Genomic DNA, 23,039 nt, shown 5'->3' with positions numbered 1-23,039 from the left:
CAGAGGCGGATTTATCTTTTTTACGGCTATAGGCACCAAAAATTTGCCGCTCCTATAATAGGTGAAAAAGTTACAATACCCCTCCAAAATACCTACTCTAAATATTTAATATATAGACAATAGTAGTGGACATCCATTTTAATTTTTAGACTATTTTTTTCGCCTGAAGTTATTTACGACACGCGACTCGATGTTTCAAACACAGATTGCGAAATAATATAATAATTTAATAACCAAATTTTTGATTATTATTATCATTATTCGTTACAGTTCTGAGTTCATATGATTGTCATATGTCGAATTAGTAATATAGTGTGGCAGTGTGAGTATTTATTTTTATCGAAATTACGACGACGCGCGACGTCGATCCCCGATAAGAATAATAAAACCATTGTTGCTTTATATATTTTTATGACCCATGCGGGCTCTGGGTGGACTATACCAACGTGTTAAAATATATAGTATTATCAAAAACTGTTTTCTATATAATTGTTTACTATAATATTTATAGGTAATGACTATAAATTATAATGAACCAAAATAGATTGGTATACTGAATATCATATACGATGTACTATAATATGTTTGATGTTTTTTAATAAAACACTACAAAATTTGCCGCCCCCCAAATTTTGCCGCCCTAGGCAGCTGCCTACAATGCCTAATGGGAAATCCGCCTCTGCCTCCAGGTGTTGGCAGTAGAGGCAAGCCATATCAGGGGCGCGCTTCATCCGGTGTAGGTAGTACCTGAAACACCTTTGTCCCGTAAGAGCCTGCGTTACATAGAACGTGAGGTCTTTGGGACACCTTCTCATTCATCTTAGCAGGTCCGGAAGAATCGTGTGCGTCCAGGCTCTTCTAATGCCACGACTCCACCTGTTCGACCAGGCAGCAAGCAGGATGTCACGCTCTGCTCACCGGATCTCATCCTTTTAGTCAGCTCTGTCCGGGTCGTCAAGTTTATTTCGGACTCTTTTGCGTTCCAAAGCAAGAAGATCAACCGGAGGAGTTCCCGCCAGAAATAAGGCTGCCTCGGCCGAGACTGTGTGGTAGGCCCTCGTAACTCTGAGAGCCGCAATCCTCTGTGCCTGAATCATGAGGTTTCGTCAGATAGCGTACTTGCATACTCTTTCAGCCCACGTTGGACAGGCGTACAGCAGCCTGCTGTTCACCACTGACATTAGCAGCGCTCTCTTGGACTGTGAGGGTCCTCCAAGGTTGGGCATGAGCCGTCCTATAGCCAGTGTTGCCTGAGACGCCTTCCCCGAAACAGTAGTGAAGTGTCCACTGAATGTAAGGTGTATGTCCAGATGGAGTTCCAGGTATCGCAATTTCCTTAGCAAAGGAACTGTGTGACGCCCTACAGCGAACACCGGATCCCGATACGCCCACTTCTTAGTCAGCATGATGGCCTCGGTCTTGTGCCGTGCTAGTTAAAGTCCATGAGCGCCCATCCAGCCATCGATCGCGTCTAACGTGGGGTTGACCACCTCCTCCAGGGTGTCTGAAGTCTCTTCGACTGCAAGTAGGGCTAGGTCATCTGCAAAACCGACAAGCTGAACCCCCTCCGGAACGTCCATCCTGAAGATGTCATCGTAGAAAACAATCCACAATGTGGGGCCAAGGACCGACCCTTGCGGGACACCCCCTGTGACCGGTCTGTCGGTGCTGTTCCCGTCAGATGTTCTAATAATAATTGTACGTTTCTCCATGTACGACCGTACAAATTTTAGGAGGTATCGAGGGACTCCTCTGCGTCGGAGAGCCTCGTCCACGTGCTTCCATGGCGCAGAGTTGAAGGCATTCTGAACGTCGAGTGCCACCAGGATGCATAGTTCCTGATTTTTTGAGGGTCTATGGTTGGCCCACTTAGCCAGGTCAAGAACCTTATTGATGGCGTCCTCAGTGGAGCAACCCCTTCGGAAGCCAAACTGGTTGGTACTGAGTAAACCAGTTCTCTCTAGGTGCTCGTTAAGCATGAGTAAGAGAATCCTCTCGAGTAATTTCCCAGCGGTGTCTAGCATGCAGAGAGGCCGAAAGCTAGATGGATTAGATACTGGCTTGTCCGGTCCTTTATGAAGAAGTAGAAGTCTGGCCCTTTTCCACCTAACAGGAAATACTGACTTGCTTAAACATTTATTGTACATTTTAACAAATATATCGGGGGACCTATTGGCAATCAGCGAAAGCATCTCGTTATTAATCCCATCCAGCCGGGTCACTTTGCCCATTGACAGTTTAGAGACTGCTAGCCTGACCTCCTCTGCGGTTATGGGCGGGCACTCATTACCATGATTTAAGTTGTAACCATCGGCAGTGGTGGTTTTGAAGTTAGGATCTACTTGACCATCCATCGGCACACGTTGCCAATTGATAATTGGCATAGAAGGGAATAGGTGATCAGCAATCTCTTTTTCGCGTCCTATCGCCGCTATACCTAGTGGCTGTCTGCCCAGCCGCCTCGAAACAATTCTGTATGGCACACCCCAAGGATCGTTATCTACCGATGCACAAAGGGCAGCCCAGCTTGGATTCTGTGACTTACGGATGGAAGCGCGTAAAGTCTTGCGTGCCTTTCTGAAGGCGATTCTTTCCGCTGTACTGCCATCAGGACGTTGTCTCTTAACCACTCTGAGATATAAGCGCATATTCCTGATGCATTCGGCTCTAAGATCGGCAATCTCATGGTTCCACCAATTAACTGCTTTCCGTTTGTGGACTCCGTAGACTCTTCCTGGCATACAGGAATTGCAGGCATTAACCAGATAGTTATCGAGAATCTCAGCTGCGCCATCCGCCGATGCGGGCTCCTCCAAAAACGGTGGTCCCTCATCCAACTTTCAAGAGAGCGCAGCATGGTCAAGCTTACGTGAAGCCCATCCTAGATGTTCACCCCGTCCCATGGGTACGTTATCATTAAGAGCTCGCGGGTAGGGAATGAGGTTGAATGCGATGTAGTTGTGGTCGCTACCGGAATAATCATCAAGGACCTCCCAGTCCACTACCTCGTAGGAGCCAGGGCCCGAGAAGGTTACATCAATAACCGAAGAAGACGCCCACGCCCCTCTCTGGAAGGTAAACTTCCGACGTTGTTGGTCCAGAGTCCAAGACTTGCAGCAAAGGCTTTAAGAACTTCTCCTTTACTATCATCTACACTAGAGCCCCAGTACGTGGACTTAGCGTTAACGTCACCCGCAACCAGGAGAGTTTCATCCTCTCTTTCCCGCTGTCGTATAGCTTGGTCAAGACCATCCAGGAATCCCATAAAGGCCTCCAGGCGGTCCGCAGCAGAGTCACTGTTGGGGGTCCAGTAGCAGCTGAATACTCTAACAGTCCTGAATCGGAGCCATTCAAAGCCCGAGCCAGAACCGGACTCCTCCGCTATGGTGCCCACAATGGTAGTCAGTGCTATTGAGCACCTCCCGTCTGAACTGGATGCCCAGCTGAAACGCCGGTTACCTACCGAGTACATCTAATACAGTACAATATGTACGAGATTCTGCGGCATGTCGGCAGCGATTATCAATGTATTTGGTATATGATGGGCCGGTCTATGATAGTAATTAAAGACTGAATAGGCAATGACTACATAAAGCCAAAGACATAATAAAGATATTATATTAGTAAGTCTAAGATATTAATAATATATAGAAGGAAGCATGCATTAATGGGGAAGAGAGAAAGACTATTTTTATCATTACCTCTCATTCTGGCTGATTATACAACTTTTTTTATTTCAGAAATGCGCAACAAAAGTTTGTTAGGAATTTTTTTTGTTTAAACCATTTTATACCTATATTCATAACTACTTTGTTAGTCTTCATTAAAGACACTAGCAACTTTTCTTTGCTCTCAACTTGAATATTATTAGCATTAAAACATTGTTAGAAAAGGATAAATTAAAGATTTATTTGTTAGAACAGTTTCACCAAAATAAAATGATTATTGAATATTTATTTAAAACCTAACATTACTTTTAAGGTCGCCTCTGTAAGTCATATTGTATTTATTTATAATTTTCTGACTGAGATCAGATAGTGATTGGAAGTAAATATTTTCTGAAAATACAATATGTAAACTCAATAAAATATAAGTACAAAATAATTGTTGTACTTTTTCATATATTTAGGAAAACTTTGTACACAATTTATAATTTTAATTTCAAACTGATTAATTATGATCATTGCTGGATGGAAAAAAAATGTGTTCTGAAAAGCTTTATTCTTTTGATATTGTTGTTGTCTTGCTGTTTTTTGTTATGTATTCACAATTATAAGTGAGGTATAAAGGTCCCTAAAATACTGAGAATTCACATTTTTAATCCCCCTGCCATTGCCCTTCCAAAATACAAATTAGTTGATACAAAAAAAAACGCATTCAGATACCAAAGATCAGAATTTAAAGAAACGAAATATCATCTTCTAATCAGGCATAATATAATCATTTTTAAGTAAATACGTGTCAGTATGTATTTAAGGAGTTTAGTATAGGCAAAACTTAAGACACGCAATGCGTGACTTGGAACTATGTGTTCCGTGAATGATTATTATATTTTATTAGTGTGGCTATAGTGACATGGGTGATATTTAATTGTCGTCTATTATAAACTTACTTATTGTTATTTTACCTGGAAAGTTCAACAAATATTTCAGAAAACAAACATTATAAAATATACACTACCTATGGCATTAGTGAAAAAAAGAATATACTATATTATAGTATAATATTAACGAGTGTTAATGGATATATACATATATATATATTATAAATTTTAATAATAAATATATACAAAAAATAAATGTTTTATTTATCATGTAAGGATAAAATATTTATCAAACTTTCAGATTTGTTGCATTCATAGTATTATAGAGTCCCAAGTTTAGAACAATTGATCATTACTCATTATATATGTTACACCTTAAGGGCTGGTGGATTTTGGGAAGTCCATGATGACCTCTAAGTTCTAACAAGCCCAATATAAAATAAAATACAAGGGTACATAATATAAAAACATATTAATAACACAAACCTTGATTATTTATACTAAAAATTATGACATATTTGATACTGTACAAGATTTTATAATTACTCAATTGTTTTTAATTTAAGTTTAAATATGTATTTAAGAATCCATTAAGTATTATATAATATTTAACTATTAGGTCATAATATTAAATCTACATTTTTAGAGGGCAAACTGTGTATATGCAGGCCCATAACAACAGCTGTAACATTTCATGCTAGGTACCTTCAAAGTTAGTACATAGGTATTTTGGTTTTACAAACACTTTTACTTGAACAGCTTAGGAATTTCTAATTCCCTAATACAACTTAATAACTTAGAAGATATTTTTAAGCAAATATTTTTATAGGTTTTTAAATGATTAAATAATATTTTTACAACCTGCATGTATGAAATGTGTAGATATAAGTGATATTAATATACATTTAAGATGTCACATTCAAGTTTAATATAGTTGCTGTATAGATCACAATATTCTACTCCACATTCACACATTTTCATTCTCAACTCTGGAAAAATGCAGCATACCATTACAAATTGTATATCAGTTAAGAAGTTGGAAAACAAAAATAATCAACATTGCATGAAACTTTTCAAGTCTTATCAGGAGGTAAGTGGTTTCTAAATTTTTTGTGTAAAAATGCAAGTAAATCTACACTATATGGTCCTTAAAAATGTTGTTATTGTATAAAATGTAACTAACTGACAACTCTTCATGAAAAAATAGATTTCATCAAGTGGCTATAATATATACAATTGAAATACATAAGCTATGTAGTATATAATGTAAATATATCTACATGTGTGTTAAAGTACAAAGTTTTTACACTCTGCAGAATACATTTTTTACCCAACCATGCTAAGTATGTGTGTTGTATAATTAATATCAAAGCAACCACTTGCATATTGATATTTGTCCACATTTTTATCCAGTCAACTTAAATGTAAAGAATTGATTTGTTTTATATTTTAATTTTTAATTTTCACCAGACTAAGAGTACACATTTTATAATCTACTTGAAATTGAATTTATTATAATTGAAAAATAATTATATTAACAGTTTTCAGAAATAAGCATGATATACAAAATAAAATATTTCTAAATTAACAACAAACCCTAATATTAATATATTAACTTGAGATATAACAGTTGGTATACTAATATAGAGATAATAGTTTGAGTTTCAATTGTGAAATAATTAAATATTATATACAATGCTAATTGTTTGCCTATTTATTAAGCACTTTACTGAGTGATGGGGCAGACAATTTAACACCGTTTGGTATGTTTCTAGCAATATCCTGTACATTGACGCTCTTCATCAAGTTTTTTTCTCTGGTTGTTGACGTTTTGTCTTTTAAAAACAAATTCAAACATGTCTTAGATGCTTTACCTCTTTTTGTGTTTCCGGGTGTTAATTTTAACTTGTATCTAATAAGAAAACATAGCTTTAGTTTAATTTCAAAACAATTATAATAAATCGAATTACTTATAATTTGTGAGAGCGGTGTATGGTGCTACTACTGGTACGGCAAAAAGTAATTCATCTTCAGGGTATGGCGAACCAGTTAATGAATCCAACATCTGGGTCTCAGTTAGATCGGTTGGTTTATCTGTTTCATCATCTTCCGAGTTTTCATTATCCTCAGATTTTTTTATTGGTTCTTTTGGCACTTCAAATTGAATTGTATCATTTGGTGCTTCAAGAAGCATAGGCAAAGGTTTAATGAATATTTGTTTATTTCCAGAAGCCTTAGTCTTGTCAGTAGACTTTTTATTTTTCTTGTCTTTCTTTTTGGCTCGTTTCAGTTTTTTGTCTTCATTCATTGATGACTAGAATAAAAAAAATGTAAAATATTTTATTAGTTATTCATAATAAAAAAACTGATGTCAATACATAGCTTTCAAGGCCAGTATCAGTGAGTAGTTAGAGACTTCAGTAAGCGGGTGCTAGTAGCCAGTGTCAACATGTTGTTGGTTAAAGTAACTAGTTTTTATTAAGTCTTTCAAAAGTGGCTTAAGCAAAACACATTTGAAATTTTTGTAGAAATAGATTATAAGTAAAATCTACCAATTTCACATGTGGCGACAAGAGGCCACAGGTCAAATCGGTGGGTGCATGTAAAATCAACATTGGTGTCGCACTTGTTTTGAATGATTTAGACATTTTAAATTTATTTTATTTTATTTTTTTAATGTTTATCAAAATAAAATAGGAAGGTCAGACAGCTTGAAAATTCAATATAACCTCCTACATAGGTTGGTCTCATAACAATTTAAACTATTAAAAATTGAAATACAATTTTTTATATGTTTGAAGTGCAAACTTTGACTAGAGTGATGAATATTTGAAAATGATTGTAGTAAAAAATGTAGGATTAAACATTGAATATAAGGTTTTTCAAAGGTTTTTCTTAAATACAAAACATAACTTTTTTTTAAATACATTTTTAATTCAATTTTGACAGTAATGGGTGTTTAAACAATAAATTTATATTTGAGTTATTTTGTAAAAGTTCAAAATCTAATTATTTGCAAGCACTTGAAATTTTTCTGTTACTATGTGTATACAATTATTTGCTATTTACAATGAAATGTTCAAAATATTTATATTAATATTAAGCTCATATATGAAATAACATTATAATAAATTATTAAAAACTTAATATGGGATTCATTTCTATTGAAAATTAATTTAATCTACTATACATATATTACCAAAAAGAGAAAAAACAAATTATTGACAGCAATTTAAAACATCTTCAGAAATATAGGCTGACATACTGTCTCTGCTCAGAATCATATAATATATTAATTCTAATTGATCTACTCCATAATTAGGTATACTTTTTTCCCTAATTTATTTGGATTTATTTTAATCGCCATCTATACAACTAGCACATTAAATTATTGCAAATTGTCTCAATAAATAATGAGTATGAACTGCATCAAAGCATAACAAAAATGAAACACTACAGTGTGACTTCACTAAAGCTTGCTTGAGAATAAAAGTATAACGAATATAAGAACACTATAAAGTCTATACTCATTCTGACATTGAGTTGCATTGAAGTATTGGGTTAGTATTCTCTTTCTCCACCATTAAGCTACGTTTAGTGCTTTCACTGTACCCAACGAGCCCAATCCTAAGTGTTTCACTTATCGTTACATTTCTATTTCCCAACATACCAATTTACTCTACCACAACATAAGATATTGCATTTCAAAAATTGTGAAATCAAAAATGTATTAAAAGAAATGTAAATTATGGTTTAAAAGGTAAAAATTGATTAGTCTTACTAATTTATTTCAGTTAAACTCCTAATAAAATAAAAATTATTTATTTGTTTACTAGTTTTTTGTTCAAGTTAAAGATCTTTTTAAATGCAGTCGAGGGGACATGACCTGATAAACAAGGAAATAAATAAGTATTATATTTTAAATGCAATCGAACAATACTTTTCTATTAGTAAACATAAATCCTTCTACCTGGGATTGACATTTTTTCATAACTTAGGTTGATATATTTAGTATACTCAGTTTATAATATTTATTACTTGTAGTAATTTAATTCTCATTTCTCTTTCATCTTCATCTTGATCTTTGTATTTTTCTTTGATTCTCTTTAATTTTCCTCGTTGGCCACGTTTCAGAATTTGAGGTTTATTAGATTCGTTTTTTTTATCTATGAATTAATTAATAATCAGCTATTAACATAAAATGTAATGGTAAATAATATCTTATTCAATTTCTATGTAATTATAAAAATCAAAATTGTTTAGATCAACAAAATTAACAGTAGAACGTTGGTTATCCACACTAATTTCAACCGAAAAGATGCTGATAATTGAAAATATATAATGAATATGAGTTTAAATGTTCTAATTCAAAATAAAACTAATGTCTGTTAGTATAAATATATATTACAATAAAAAATAATATTGAATAAAGTAGGTGATTTTTGTGTTTAAATTTTTTTCTTTTATAAAATGTACATATAAATTATTATTTATTTAAAATGATGATAATATTTTTCTGAACTTTTTTATTCTAACAAATAAAAGTGAGTTGTAGTAGATAATAAAATAATAACGAACTTTATAAGACAAACTGGAATCTATACATTTTGTTAGTTGGCGGATAATGGATATATCAATAATCAATACTCTACTATGATTGACTAGGCAAGTCAAGTTCTTTTATATTTATCACTCAGTGTTACCCATATCATTGGCATCATCCGGTTCGATATCATCATCATCACTATCTGAACATACAGCATCAGATTGTTCGACAGCTTTACATGTATTATTACAGTTTGGAATACTTGGTGCATCTAAAACACTGAAAAATAAAACCATAAATTAAATGGATAAATTTAAATATGCTAAACAGATAAGTAACCCATAAATAATAACATTGAATATTGTGGTAGTCAATTGAATTAATTTTTATAAACATAAAAGCAAAATATTAAGTCTGAAAAAAAGTGAGACCTTTAGGTATACCCTCAGAAGTATCTAAGACAAAATTAATATAAAATAACTAATGGCGAGGACAGGTTGCATGAAAGTCATATAATGAAGATAATATAAGTTGCTCAATATATTTTTTTTATACTTTAAAAATATATTAAATTTAAAAAAGGCGGCAAGTAGATAACTTTGCAATACAGCAGGTGTCACTTGAAGTTATCAAAATAATAGAAAAAAATAATCATAGAAAGTACTTGAGAACCTAGATTCTAAACGCAGCAATTAGTTTATTGTAAGCCTGTGAAGGTATAAAGTTGATTATATCATATATTGTTTAAATACTATAACATATATTTAAAATACCCAAAATTATACTATTTATTATAAAAATGACTTGTATAAATTAATAATTAGTAATTAAATTAATAGCCTAATATTATAGGCTGTTAAACCCGTCTTCGTTCAGAATTGTTTTTTGTGTACTATGACTTTATACCATTGAATTCAAATTTAACACCATTCATTACAGTGATCTACTTGAAACCTACTGTACAGAAAAGCAACATGCACTAACCCAAATTTTTAATTGTGTTTTAAAAATTGAATATTTTACATATTACTTTCATTGAGATCTGTAAGTTTTAAATAAACATGTCATTACTTTATTGACGTTTCATTATTAGATCTCAATTTTTCTTCTTCTGAATGTTTATTATTATTTGTTTTAACTTTTAGACTTTCACCATCATCATTGACTGCATACAGGGTTTCTTTGTTTTGCAATTCAATATTTTTCTCTAGATCTAAATAATATTGAATAAGGTATTTTTAAAAATTTAATCAAATGATATGGATAAATAATTAATAATCTCCTTTAATATTATAAATGTTTTAATGAGTACTACCTTCATCACTATCATTTTCACTTGTTATATTTTCAAATTCATCATTGTTTTCTTCAATGTTCTCTAAACCTTCATATTCGATACCCTTAGTTTTACGTTCATTTGCATGTCTAAATACAATTATAATTGTAATTTTATTTTGGTCTAACAAATATTTTGTTTGTATTTACCTAGGTATTGAACTATCTTCTAGTTTAAACAGAAAGCTTAAACCTAATATAAGATGAGTTGCTGGTAAATAGTTTTTTTTACCACGTATCATAAAGCTGCCAGTAGTCAAATATTCTCCAGTGGGTGCAGTTTTAGATACTTGTTCAGGTTTCACCCAAAATGCATTTTGTAAATTAATTTTCATGGTCCAAGAAACACTAAAATTTAAATTTAATTAAATAACATTCAATTCAAACAAAAACAGATATTGTATTTTTATCAGATACATGATTACATAATGAGGTTAGTGACAGTGAACTTGGTTTACTTCCAAATTATACAATCTTTGCTGTGATAGAGGTAATGTCATCGATAGCAATATTAAGAGTGGCGTACTAATTGCAGTCAAAAGTCAGTTCCATTTTTATAGTATACTTCTTTAAGATAATAATATTGAGTGACTATTGGCATTAGGGTGTTTTATTTAAGTAATTGGTGCTTTCTAACTAAATGTTTATTATTTATTTATTTATTTTCTGTATTTGATAAAATACTTTGTTTTTTATTTTTGATATTAATTATTCCATTAGTGATATAAGAAAATATGAATTATTTTTTTTGTTTTGGAAAAAGAAAGAGATTATGTTTTTACACATCATGGTGATGCTAACTCAAAATTATAAAATCGCAATTGGTGGCTTTTCCGCTTAGCCAACAAAAATAATAATATTATATCAAGCATAAATAAACTTAAAGTTATATAAGATTGTGGGTTTTAGTCGTCAAAAAAAATGTATTTGCCTGTATGAAATTGCCATAACAGCCGCTTCATTGAGTGTAGCAGGAGGTACAGGTTGATTTATTGGATTTTTAATTATAACAGTGGTTGCGCCACTAAATCCAGCATGTACATAAACATCTGATGACTTCATGTATCGTTTGACAATAACTTCGTTTTGATGAGCGTCACGTCCAGCAATAACTAAAAATAGATAAATATTACAAATAAAAAAAATGTAAAACTTATTTTTTTTGTATAAAATTTTAATAGTAAATTACTATTAACCTAAAAACATGCATTCATAAATCATTAGGTAAATAAATTATATACAATGCAACAATAATATAATTATACAATATATCTTAACATTCTTAACCGTGATTGTAAACATTGAAGACATAAAATGTATTAAATGTATTTAATAATATTTATATTAGACCTCCCTCACACAATAATGAAGAAATATTACCATAGACCACAATACAAATGCAGCTTCATAATATAGTGATAGAGAACCTAGCATGTTCTACAAACGCATATTATATAGTAAATAAAATATTTAAATAACAGTATATCATGGCATCAGTTTAAAATACAATGTATACAAACAAATGGTTTTGAATAGTGAATTGTTTAAGGAAATAGCATGATTAAAACAAATGATACAATTTCAATTTCATAGAGATGATTGCCCAAGATCACCAGACAACTATCTACTTTATGAACTAAAAATCTGAAACTAATAATTGAATAAAAATTAACTATATATGTGCTAACAACTATGTACTTGTATAAAATATGAACAGATATGAAAACTTGACCTACTAATATATCCCAAATAAAAAAGTTAGCTACTTCTATCATTAAAATCTGTGTAAAACAATCTTTAAAACGTGAAATTGCAACATAATTTGATACATCAAAACTTCATGTAATTACTAACTTATATTTTTTAATAACATTTGAATTTTTTCATAATAATGTATTTTGTTAATAAAAATAATGACCTAGTTGCACTAATGATTTATTTAGAAGATAAAATTGCTTGAGTAAATATAATTCTCTACTATCTTATAAGCTTAAGTGATAATAAGTGTTACTGAATCCAACAATTATTATCGTGATGGCCAATGTATTTAACAGAATGACGTATAATGCCAATACAAAATACCTAGAAATATTAAAGAAAGAATCAACCATAGAAGTAAAATTTAAAAATTCAGTAATTTAAGCTACAGGATTAATGGCAGATCACAGAGAAAATGTTTTGACTGTTGTTATTAAACCGATTAGTTTTATATTTCAAATGAAAAAGTGTTAATATTTTATCATTTATTCTTGCAGTGGGGAGGGGGGTTGTTGGACAATATATCATTAAATAAAAATAAATTTGTGAGTATTATTATTCCTATTATCAAAGAAAATGAGAACAAAACATAAAATTATATCCCAAAAACATATTTTTTAAAAATTTAAATTATAAACAAAAAACTAACATTTTATTTATATTTAGTTATTTATTTTTAAGGAAATTAGTAGTATTTTCTAATGATACTATTTTGAATTATCAATATTGACATTAATTTGCAATAGGTACACTCAAAACACAAAGAAAAATTAGGCACATATTATATATTAGGATTATATTAAATATTAATTGAAATATAACCACAATAATTAATTACTGAAGTTAATACTACTTGTAACTTGTATTATTATTATTTTATCTTTCCTGTTATTGTTACAAAGTCTACACTCGTCAGTTCACATTATCTTTCTGATTCTTGATCACCAATAATATCGCAATATTTTTAAATATCGATGTCCGAAATAATTTAAAAAATATCCGCTATATTACTGGCAAACACTATAAATTAGTATTTGTTTTCAATTCTAGTAAATTTTATCAAAGAACCAAATCACTAGTATAGGAATAACTTAAGCTTGAACATAAAATTTTACCCAAATAATTTTCAGAAGATATAAACCAATAAAACTTCTCAAACCAATATGTTTTGCGAACTTTATTTATAGAAGCAACCACTTGCATGTCTTTCAAAGTTTGTTTAGTTTTCTTTTCAGCCATTTTTAAAACTGTACTTGAGGAGTCAATTGTCTTTTTCTCTTTGATAGCCGATTGTTTTTTAGATCCATAGTATCTATAATATAAAACAATGAATATAAATACACATTTGTCATTAGATAAAAACATTATTCTCTCTTTACCTTTGAGCATTTCCAAAAGCAGACTGGCCTAAATCTATATCAATTAATTGACTGTTCTCTTCATTTTGGTTTTCTTCATTATAAGGATCACTTTATAATCAAAAAAACATCAACAATTATTATAATACAGAACACTAATAATTTATGTAAATTATTTTAGAAAAAAACATACAACAGTTGAAGTGTTATGTGATTCACACTCAATTTCAAATTCTTAACTATGGCATATGTTCTTCCATCATCTTCAAAATTTAATTGTCTTATCATATCCCAAATTTCATCCCAATGCAGTTGCTTAGCAACTGCTTGCCTTACAAACTGAATGGTGTTGTCAACAAGATCCAAATTATTGGTTATTAATTCAGCTTTGAATTTGTGTTCATCTTGGGAATCTTGAAGTTTTTTAAGTCGTTCTTCATGGTCTTTAACAATATTTTGTAGCTTTTTGACTGCTCCTTTTTCCTATGAAAAATATATTATTTAAATTGTTAATTAATTGTAACACTACTTTTAAATGTGAAGGAAGAATTTCATATCACATTGGTTTGACATAAAACACGTTAACTAATATTTAAATAAAATTAAATTGGAAAAAATGGTACTGTATATTATCTCTTAAAATGAGAGGTATTTGAAAAAATATATCAGTTAAAACATGTACTTTTGTAAATACATCTTATAACTGACAAATTATTAATTTAAAATGTTCAAATTTTAGTCAATGAAAAATAAGAGTAAATATCTTTTAGAACATAAAATAGATTATATTATTGGATTTACATTTGATAATAAAATAGCTAAGTTTTTTGTACCACAATATCTTGTATTAATATAATAATATACTTACTTGTTGCATGCATTTAACATCATATTTCTGGCTTTCTAAATTTGAATAAAATTCATCTACCGCTTCATTAAAACTTTCATAAGTTTTTGAAGGTAAATTCTGATATTGAGCAAACAAAAAAGGATGGTACTCTTGATTGGTACACAATTCTTTCATAACGCCATCAGGTAACAATTGTTGATCAATTTTTTGAATTATAAAACCCTAAAACATAATTTATTAAAGCTATTTATAAAATAAAATGTAATATTCCTATATGTGACAACATTTTTATGAAATGACATATTATTTTGTTATTGGAAATCTACATTATTTGCAGATCATTGAAAACTTAATGTTAATTTCATCAATTTAATAATAGAAATAAATTACATTACAGTCTGAACAGCATGAATAATATTATAATATACAATTTATATTCTAAATTTATTAATTTTGTTAAATTGTATCATTTGAAATCATTTAAATCTAAAATGTACCCTGCTGAGTGTCAATAAATAAATAAATTTATTGTATAGTATGTAAAAACAATATGTCAAGGACAATGTCATAGGTACATCAGATAAAAATGTCTCCGTCTTTTTAGCCAACCCCACTTTAGTTGACCAAATCGCTAACCGACTGGTTTTTTTCCCATATGCAAAGTCAAGCACTCCCATATGCATACTGATATATTATACAGTTATGTTTACGTAAGTCTCGTAGTGAAATAAAGTGCTAGTGCTATTTGTAAGTATCCGTGCTAACCTTTTAATCACCCAGTATCCTTGCTCTCCACCCACATTACAGAACTGTTTCAAATGGTCTCAACTTAAATATAGATAAATGCTTCCCAATCACATTTTCAATGAATAAACATAATTTTAAATCATAATACATGAAAACAATAAAAAATACATTACATCCAAAGTCGAAGATTTAACTACTGTTTTTTTTTTTGTGATACATTTACAGTACTTAAATATGTTATTTTTAACAGAACCTTGTGAAAATTAAAAATTTTCTACAGTAATTCCTGGGAATTCTTATATATTAATCCGCTAGTTCAATTAATTTTAGGATAGGGATCAACAGTTTGGAGCTCATATCAAGACTTGAACAGCTATAAAATTTTTGGAAACATATATTACAAAACTTATATACAAACAAAATTTAACTAACATTAAAATAATGATTTAATATTGAAATATTGGAATTCAGAAGCCAACCTATTAATTTTAGCTGGCTAAATTATTTGCTAAATTTTAAAGTTTTCTCAAAATACCTAGTATCTTTTATCATTTTAGTATAAAAATTGCACGATCCACTTCTACAGTGTAAATTCCTACGTACAAATTAAAATAGTATCTATTCCATATATATAGTTAAGAATGTTATTGATTCTATTATTTATATATGTATATTTAGTTTATTTTTAAAACAAGGAATTTTCCCCCAAAAATTGAATTAGTGATTGTTGAACCACTTTAAATTCCAGAAATAAAGAGAATATTTAAAATTATAAATAATATTTATTATTATTTTATTCATTTATAAATTATAATTTTTTAAAAATTTAAGAAAAACTAGTGAAAAATAGGCGTATTTTCCATCCAGAAAAATGCAATTTGATATCCAAAAATCAATTTGCTTTCAGACCTAGTAAAAGTGCAACAAGAGTTCTTTATGAGGCAACAAAATTTATAAACAATTAATTCGATAACAGCTAAAAAGTTTTGGCTATTTTTTGGATTTAGCAAGGGTTTGACAGGGTGTACCACAAAAAACTAATTAACATCTCACTCGGGACTAGGAATAAAATATGAAAGCTTGGAGTGGTTTGAAAGTTATTTAAAAAAATAGAAAACAAACAGTGTCTATTAATGGTGTAATCAGTAATGAATACATTACATATGGAGTCCCTCAAGGCAATGTTTTAGGTCTAATATTACTCTGTATTCATACTTTATACTAATGAGTAAAGACTAATGAGTACTAATGTGCCTACTCGTTTTCAGTAATATCAAGGAAAATGTTAAATGTAAAGCAACTGTTGAAGCAAATAAAGTATTTAATATATTATCTGAACAAAAACTAGAGTTAGATTTAAGTGAAAGTGTATTCGTTTCAATCTCTACACAAATTTTTATATACCAATAGATGATGTTGTTGTACACTCTTGTGAAACAGATAATGTATTGTCAACATCCTGTAATTGTGAAAAAATAATAAGAGTAAACTTTTTAGGTTTAATTATCGACTGGAATTTACATAAGAAAATACATGTTTCTAATATGGTCACTTGCTTACGCTCTGTTATTTTTAAAATGTTTAAATAAAATGAAATATTATCTAAAGAAATTATTTGCACTGTATATAATGCATTATATAATTCAATCTTTCAATATGGCCTAACAGTTTGAGGAGGTTGTGCTGAAAATGCTATGAGGTCTCCAATAACACATCAAAATCAAGTTGAAATGACATGCTTAAATAAATATAATTTAACTTTTTCACTGTTCCAAGCATACTATCATTTGCTGGTAACTGTACTATTTTACAAAACCCTCTCTTGCAACTTAAATAATTAGATCATATAGATCTCAAATTTAAAATTAAACAAAAATTGAATAAAAAATATTTTATTTTATGTAGCTACAAAGAGTTAAAAGTTTTACCAGTCAGGTTACTGCATAAACAGTTTTAGATATTAAGTATCTAAAAATATTAGTCTTCACAAACTGAATAGTTAAGTCTAAAAATGTTGAGAGTTAAATTGCAAATGTAACACAGCATATAAATGTTAATAAATATTACTGTTCATGTACATCAGAATTTTAAACTTATTTTTACCGATTTATTAGCAAATAAAATATACAAGAGAGCTATTTTTATACTTTTCCAAGTCCTTAGTAATTTTTTGAAAAGTTGTCACATAAAAATTAAATCAGGACATATTTATGTATAGAACAATACATAATGGTTATTACAGATAAATAAATAAATAGGTATATGAAATTAAAAAAAAGTGAAAAGTAAGAAAGTACTATCAGCTTTGCTATACAGAATGTCACTGTACCTCACCATTGAGAAAGTTACTATAATATATTATGAACTAAAAATAGTATATTTACAATGCAATGTGTGTTGTTTATTTTACTATTGTAGTAATTTGGTTGGTAGAAATAATTTTTGTAGAAAACATTGAGTTTAAAAATTATATTGTGTGAATAAAATATAATAATAAACATTAAAAAAACATTTCATGAATTAATTCTTACAAAATAAATGGCAAATATTCATAAATTTGAAAAATTTTAAGAAATGATTAATAAATGCTTAAAAAAAGAATAGAGCTTAAATATATTTCTTTGACATTTATAGAAAATTAACTAAAAATAAAGAAAAATTGCTGTTAAAGAAAATCTAAGCACTTTTACTGCCCCAAACCGTGGTGACAGACACACAAAATAAAAAAATAATAAAACATACATCATTGTAAAATCAATACACTCACTACTCTGTTCATAACCTAAAAATTGTATCTGTTAAAACCAACTATAATTAATTAATAATAAAAATAAAATAAACAGAATATTAGTAGAATTTTTTGGATTTTTAATGATAAAAAGCATCATATATCTAGAATGTTATAAGAATATTTAGGGAATATATAGGCTTATTCTAAACGACAAACAAACATCATATCTTAAAGATTTTTAGTACATATAAATACACATATACATATAAAACAACCTTTTTCATCACTATATAGTAAGTACATTTAACATCTGTTTTTTGTAAGTGCCCACATTTATAAATAAAACAAACATTATAATTTATGGGAAGGATTTGTTTTAAATAATTATTCAGTTACTAGAAACAAATGGTGTTACAAATAAAAAGTACTACTGTAACTATTTCTAAAATGGCTTTTAGGGAGTATACACTAAAATATACTTTGAACATGACTAAACAAATAGATATGATCACAACTTTATGATACGCATCATTGCTTTGACTATCGTTCAGTTCTATTAACATTGCCAATAAATGAAATGAGGAAAACAACTAGCAATGGTGTTGTTCGTAGAATAGTGGGGGATGAGCCAGTCGTATGAAAACTAGTTTTTTGTGATCATACCTATTTATTTAGTCAAGCTTTGAAATAAGTTTAAATTATATCTTACTTCTTTTAATGTAGTTATATTGTCTAAGAAATTTTCAGCAATACAAAAACAATTCATGAGCTTTTGAATATCTGTATCAATATTAAATTCAATACCGATTCTGGTATTTGTTGGAAAACCACCACTTATTAACATATGTTCTAACAAACAATTTCCGTAATCTATAAAATATAAAATAGTTATAACATACAGTTAAATAAAGACTTCAATGTAGTATTACTAATAATAATTATCAATGGATTCCTAACCTAAACAATTTGGAAAATTTGAAAAAATAAATTTTTTTAAGTTTGATGAAGGTTTGGCTGTTTTTAGGATTTGAATTAAAGAATCTTCCGTTGGTGGATTAAGACGATTTTTTGGTCTGCTATTTGGGTACACCTCTTTAACAAAAAACCTAAAATTTTAAAATATAAAAAAAAATAAGTTAATAAGTAATTTATAAACAAAATACATTTAAAAAATTTAATTAATTTTATAACACATTTAGGAAAATTGAATAAATGTTTTACTTCTGTTTTTCATCCTCGGTGTGTGGACGTAAAATATTTATCATAATATAATCTTTATCTGCTAAAATAATATTGCCCTTATCATATAATTCTAGTATGACATGATATGCTGCTTCTCCAACACCAAATTGCAGATCAATAATTCGATCAAATCCCATTTGCGTTAATTTTTCCAGCCGTTTGTTTGATAAATGTTTTCTTAACTATTTAATTATAACAAATAATTCATTGTTTTTGAAATAGAGGTTCGAGAAAGAATACTTAATCTTAAATCAATCAAAATATAAGTACAAAGTTTCTCATTAATTTTCATCATTAAATAAGTCAACATCATCCAATTCAATACTCATAAGTCTAAACATTAAGATTATCTAGATATAATTTGGTGGAGTGAAGCGTAGCCCTACCATCCCCCAGTATGATGCAATTCATTATTGTTATCTCCACCAAAACTACTGAACAAATCTTCATGAACCTTACAGTATAAATTCTTTAATATCTCAAGTATACATAGATTATGTTTAGTATTTCTAGGTGTTGTCATTAATTAATTATGAATAATTACTCATTATTTGTATTGTGATAACATAAATGATTACACAACAATATGGAACATTTCATAACACGTTATGAAAACTTCAATAACACTGTAGTAACGATTTATCCATACTATACAAATATTTTTTTAAATGAGTAATAAATTACAAAATTGATATTTATTTTTTTCTGTCATTGGTTACAGAGAATAAAAGTTATTATTATAATTGGATATAATTAATTAGATATTATTGACCTACCAGCAATTAAACAAATAATGTATGTACATACATATGTTTTTTGGGTTGGATACATGTTTTATGTTTCTGATCGATTTCAAAACATCATCACGATGATTTTTCTAGGAAAAAAATGTTCTTTAATGCTCGCCTATGGTGTTAGCATTCATTGATCATGAGGAATAACAGTAGGAAAAGCTGTAGTAGATATTCATGATGTCGAGTTTCAAATTGGCCTAATGTATGTATTGTAATCTTACATTAAATTGATTATTGTGGAAACTTGAAACAATCTTTCAACTAAGACTGATTGTTAAAATTTAAACAACAGTTATGATAGATAAGACATTGGAATTAATTTATTGCAAAGCTTGTGGAACTTATAATCAGAAAATTGATTTAGCTATAAATATAATTATTTTTTTATATTTTTAGGTACCAAACATTTTTTCCTTCATTTCTTGGCAAATTTTTGTCCAAGGACACGCCTAGTAGTATATTACTACAGGTTAATAACAGTCACTATTATGATTGTCTAATGATTAGGAATATGATGACACTGAATAGTAATGTGTATATAGTATAGTGTTCAGGCCTAAAACTATACATTTTGAAAATTTATTTCAATTTATCTTGTTTAGTTACTTTTAAAAATATATGTTCTTAATATTTTTAATATTGATTTTTGTTTATTAAATTGCAAGAAATAGAAAAGAAATTAAAAAAAAAATATAGCCATAATCTGTTTACTTAATACAGTTAACATATTATACCTTCATACTAAAACTACTAGGTGCTTCATTCTTAGTCCATTCATAATTAGTAACATGTAATCGAACACCAGATTCCAATAACAATACACACTTTTCGTTGTTAAGTTGAAATTTGAACAAATATGTTTTATGATCAATGTCATAAACTCTTTGTAATCTCATGCCTTTGTACCTGTAAAAAAAAAACAAGAAAACCATTCATGTAAATGATATTCATAAATGATATGAACAATTAAAATATAATTAAATACTTATGAGTTATGATAGCAGTTACAATCAAAAATTTTGAAGCAATTAGTTTAATCGTAATATTTTATTAACAACACCCAACTTGTGAAATATGCTAAAAATGAACAACACTGTAAATACTTACTATTTTTGATTTGTAAATATATATTTTGCAATTATTTCTATCAGCGAATTGCCAATTTTTATATATATATTTTTTATCTGTAGAGATCATAAGGCCTTTTTTATTTATAAAAGTTTTGAAAATAATAATAATAAAATAATAAATTATAGTGGTCTACCCACCTAATGGAAAAACTGGCTTTTAATTATGACTTTAAGCAGGGAACGACCAAATGTATTAAGCAGTTGTTCTAACATAAATACAGTGGAGATTGTTTGTAAGGTACAGATGTAGAGTTGTTTATAAGACTCAAAATCACTTGGAACGGTCTGGATGTAGGTATCCAAATACATTAGAAACAATCGGTTATACAGCATTAAAAGTTTGAAAAAAAAAATGGAAGAAAATGCAGACATTTTTGGTATCATTTTGAAAAGTTATTTTTACTGAAATGATTTTAATTCATATCTTATCGCAATTTATATTACTTTAGTGTACAATCAGTCGTCAATTCGGAGGCTGACAATCATAATAACAAACGGTTAAATTGTACCTATGCTTCGAAAGTAGGTTATATAAAAACTATTTAATTGTTACTAATGAGTAGGGCTTGGAAGTTACAGTGACTAAAATTGTCAAAAATACATGGAAATATGTACATTAGAAGAATTTTTTTAGAAAACATTTAATTTGTACTTTTTGCACAAAAATTAAGAAATATCCAAATACCAATGTATTTAAAATGTTTGATTTTAAACTCGTAATATTATACAATGGATTTCTAGCTTGGTTTGTCATAATTTGAAAGCATAAATATGTTACCAATATTTACTAATGAATAACGACTTATCTTAATACATTACATTCAAATATAAATTCATTTTAAGCACTGAATATAGGTACCTACATAATACTCTGAAAAACATTATTTTCCTAGTAAAATATGGTGGGTATAAATATTATGTTACAAACACGTAGAGATCAATCATTTGTAAGATGAATAATTGTACCATATCCAAACACTTACTTTTGAATTTCGTTGACGACACACATTATGTCCAACGTCGAGAATCGAGTTTTCATTTTTGTGTTGTTTTCGTTCAACCATTAAAAAAGAATAATAATAAATTTGCAAGTCGCCTAGGCTCTTGTTTTAGAAAGAAATCCAACGCCAAAACCGCGTATTACCTAGATCGATGCACTTCAGAAACACATGAAATATTGTTAATACGTCGCTATAAACAGTAACATCATTGATATTGAGGTTTTCTTGATAATACTCACTGAGATAGATAAGGCTCTATGGACTATAAGTTGTGTCCGTTATCATTAATAGATAACTCGTCACGGCTTACGATACATCCAATGAGCGGACGCGTCGACCAAAGTGCAATTGGTAAATCGGTGTCAATCGCCATCAGTTATCTGTGGTGGTATTGTGTTCAAATTTCAAATTCATAATAATAATTTTAGGAAGATATCATACTCCACAGTAAAGACGAGCAGTTCAGAAAAAAAGGTGGTTCAATTTTTGCCAAAGTTCACCCACCCATTTCATCGTTCACAAGTTGAAGAAAATATTTAAAACACTAAACGACACAAAGCTTACTCAGTATACTCAGTGTAGACTGTAGAGTCTATCACTTAAGATCGCTCTCGACATAAATTATACCTACGAAATGTCTAAGGACAATTAATACTAGGGTATATGTCAAATACTGATTCAAATACTTTTTTAAGTATTTTAAATGCTTATATGAAAAAGTAATTTAAAAAGAAAATACTTTTAAGTTATTAATTACTTTTTCATATAAGCAGTGGTAATAATATAATATGTATAGATAGGTACTTAATTTTTCTTTGCATTAATTACTGGCCCATGTTTGCTTCTTTACACTTAGGTCAAGATTAAGGTGAAATAGTATGGCAAATTACAATTTTTTTTTTTAAAAGCCTGAAGGTACCCAGGTTACCTATACGAATTATACCTAAATATTAAAACTTTTTAGTAATTACTGATTAATTTATTAATTTATTATTAAACGGGCT

At 29.1% G+C, this 23,039-nt stretch overlaps 2 protein-coding genes across 2 annotated transcripts; both read right to left on the bottom strand.

Moving 5' to 3' along the window:
* Nucleotides 1-932: 932 nt before the first annotated feature.
* On the bottom strand, nucleotides 933-1,406 carry LOC111038481. Its single transcript, XM_022321607.1, has 2 exons — nucleotides 1,173-1,406; nucleotides 933-1,088 (listed from the first exon to the last, which is right to left on the bottom strand). The coding sequence occupies exons 1-2, from the start codon at nucleotides 1,404-1,406 to the stop codon at nucleotides 933-935; spliced, it is 390 nt and encodes a 129-aa protein (XP_022177299.1).
* Nucleotides 1,407-6,074: 4,668 nt separating this feature from the next.
* LOC111038483 (nuclear export mediator factor NEMF homolog) lies at nucleotides 6,075-22,246 on the bottom strand. The gene is made up of 17 exons (XM_022321609.1): nucleotides 22,018-22,246; nucleotides 20,639-20,810; nucleotides 19,090-19,292; nucleotides 18,826-18,974; nucleotides 18,578-18,738; nucleotides 14,409-14,612; nucleotides 13,734-14,023; nucleotides 13,562-13,651; nucleotides 13,298-13,494; nucleotides 11,356-11,536; nucleotides 10,575-10,772; nucleotides 10,405-10,514; nucleotides 10,161-10,302; nucleotides 9,247-9,368; nucleotides 8,582-8,709; nucleotides 6,514-6,857; nucleotides 6,075-6,455 (listed from the first exon to the last, which is right to left on the bottom strand). Exons 1-17 carry the CDS (start codon nucleotides 22,071-22,073, stop codon nucleotides 6,254-6,256), a joined length of 2,949 nt encoding a protein of 982 aa, XP_022177301.1. The 5' UTR covers nucleotides 22,074-22,246; the 3' UTR covers nucleotides 6,075-6,253.
* Nucleotides 22,247-23,039: the final 793 nt, after the last annotated feature.

Source organism: Myzus persicae, unplaced genomic scaffold, assembly GCF_001856785.1.
Source record: "Myzus persicae strain clone G006 unplaced genomic scaffold, MPER_G0061.0, whole genome shotgun sequence".
Classification (NCBI taxonomy): Eukaryota; Metazoa; Arthropoda; class Insecta; order Hemiptera; family Aphididae; genus Myzus; species Myzus persicae.
This window is presented reverse-complemented; position numbering and strand designations above follow the sequence as displayed.

Excerpts from the sequence above, each read along its gene's own strand:
- LOC111038483 (XM_022321609.1), bottom strand. The coding sequence starts at position 22,073 with ATGAAAACTCGATTCTCGACGTTGGACATAATGTGTGTCGTCAACGAA. Across the intron at positions 18,739-18,825 it reads AAATTTTCCAAATTGTTTAG|ATTACGGAAATTGTTTGTTA; the intron begins GTTAGGAATCCA and ends TATATTTTATAG. Across the intron at positions 10,773-11,355 it reads GTTATGGCAATTTCATACAG|TGTTTCTTGGACCATGAAAA; the intron begins GCAAATACATTT and ends TTTAAATTTTAG.
- LOC111038481 (XM_022321607.1), bottom strand. The coding sequence starts at position 1,406 with ATGCTGACTAAGAAGTGGGCGTATCGGGATCCGGTGTTCGCTGTAGGG. Across the intron at positions 1,089-1,172 it reads GAGCGCTGCTAATGTCAGTG|GCACAGAGGATTGCGGCTCT; the intron begins GTGAACAGCAGG and ends CTCATGATTCAG.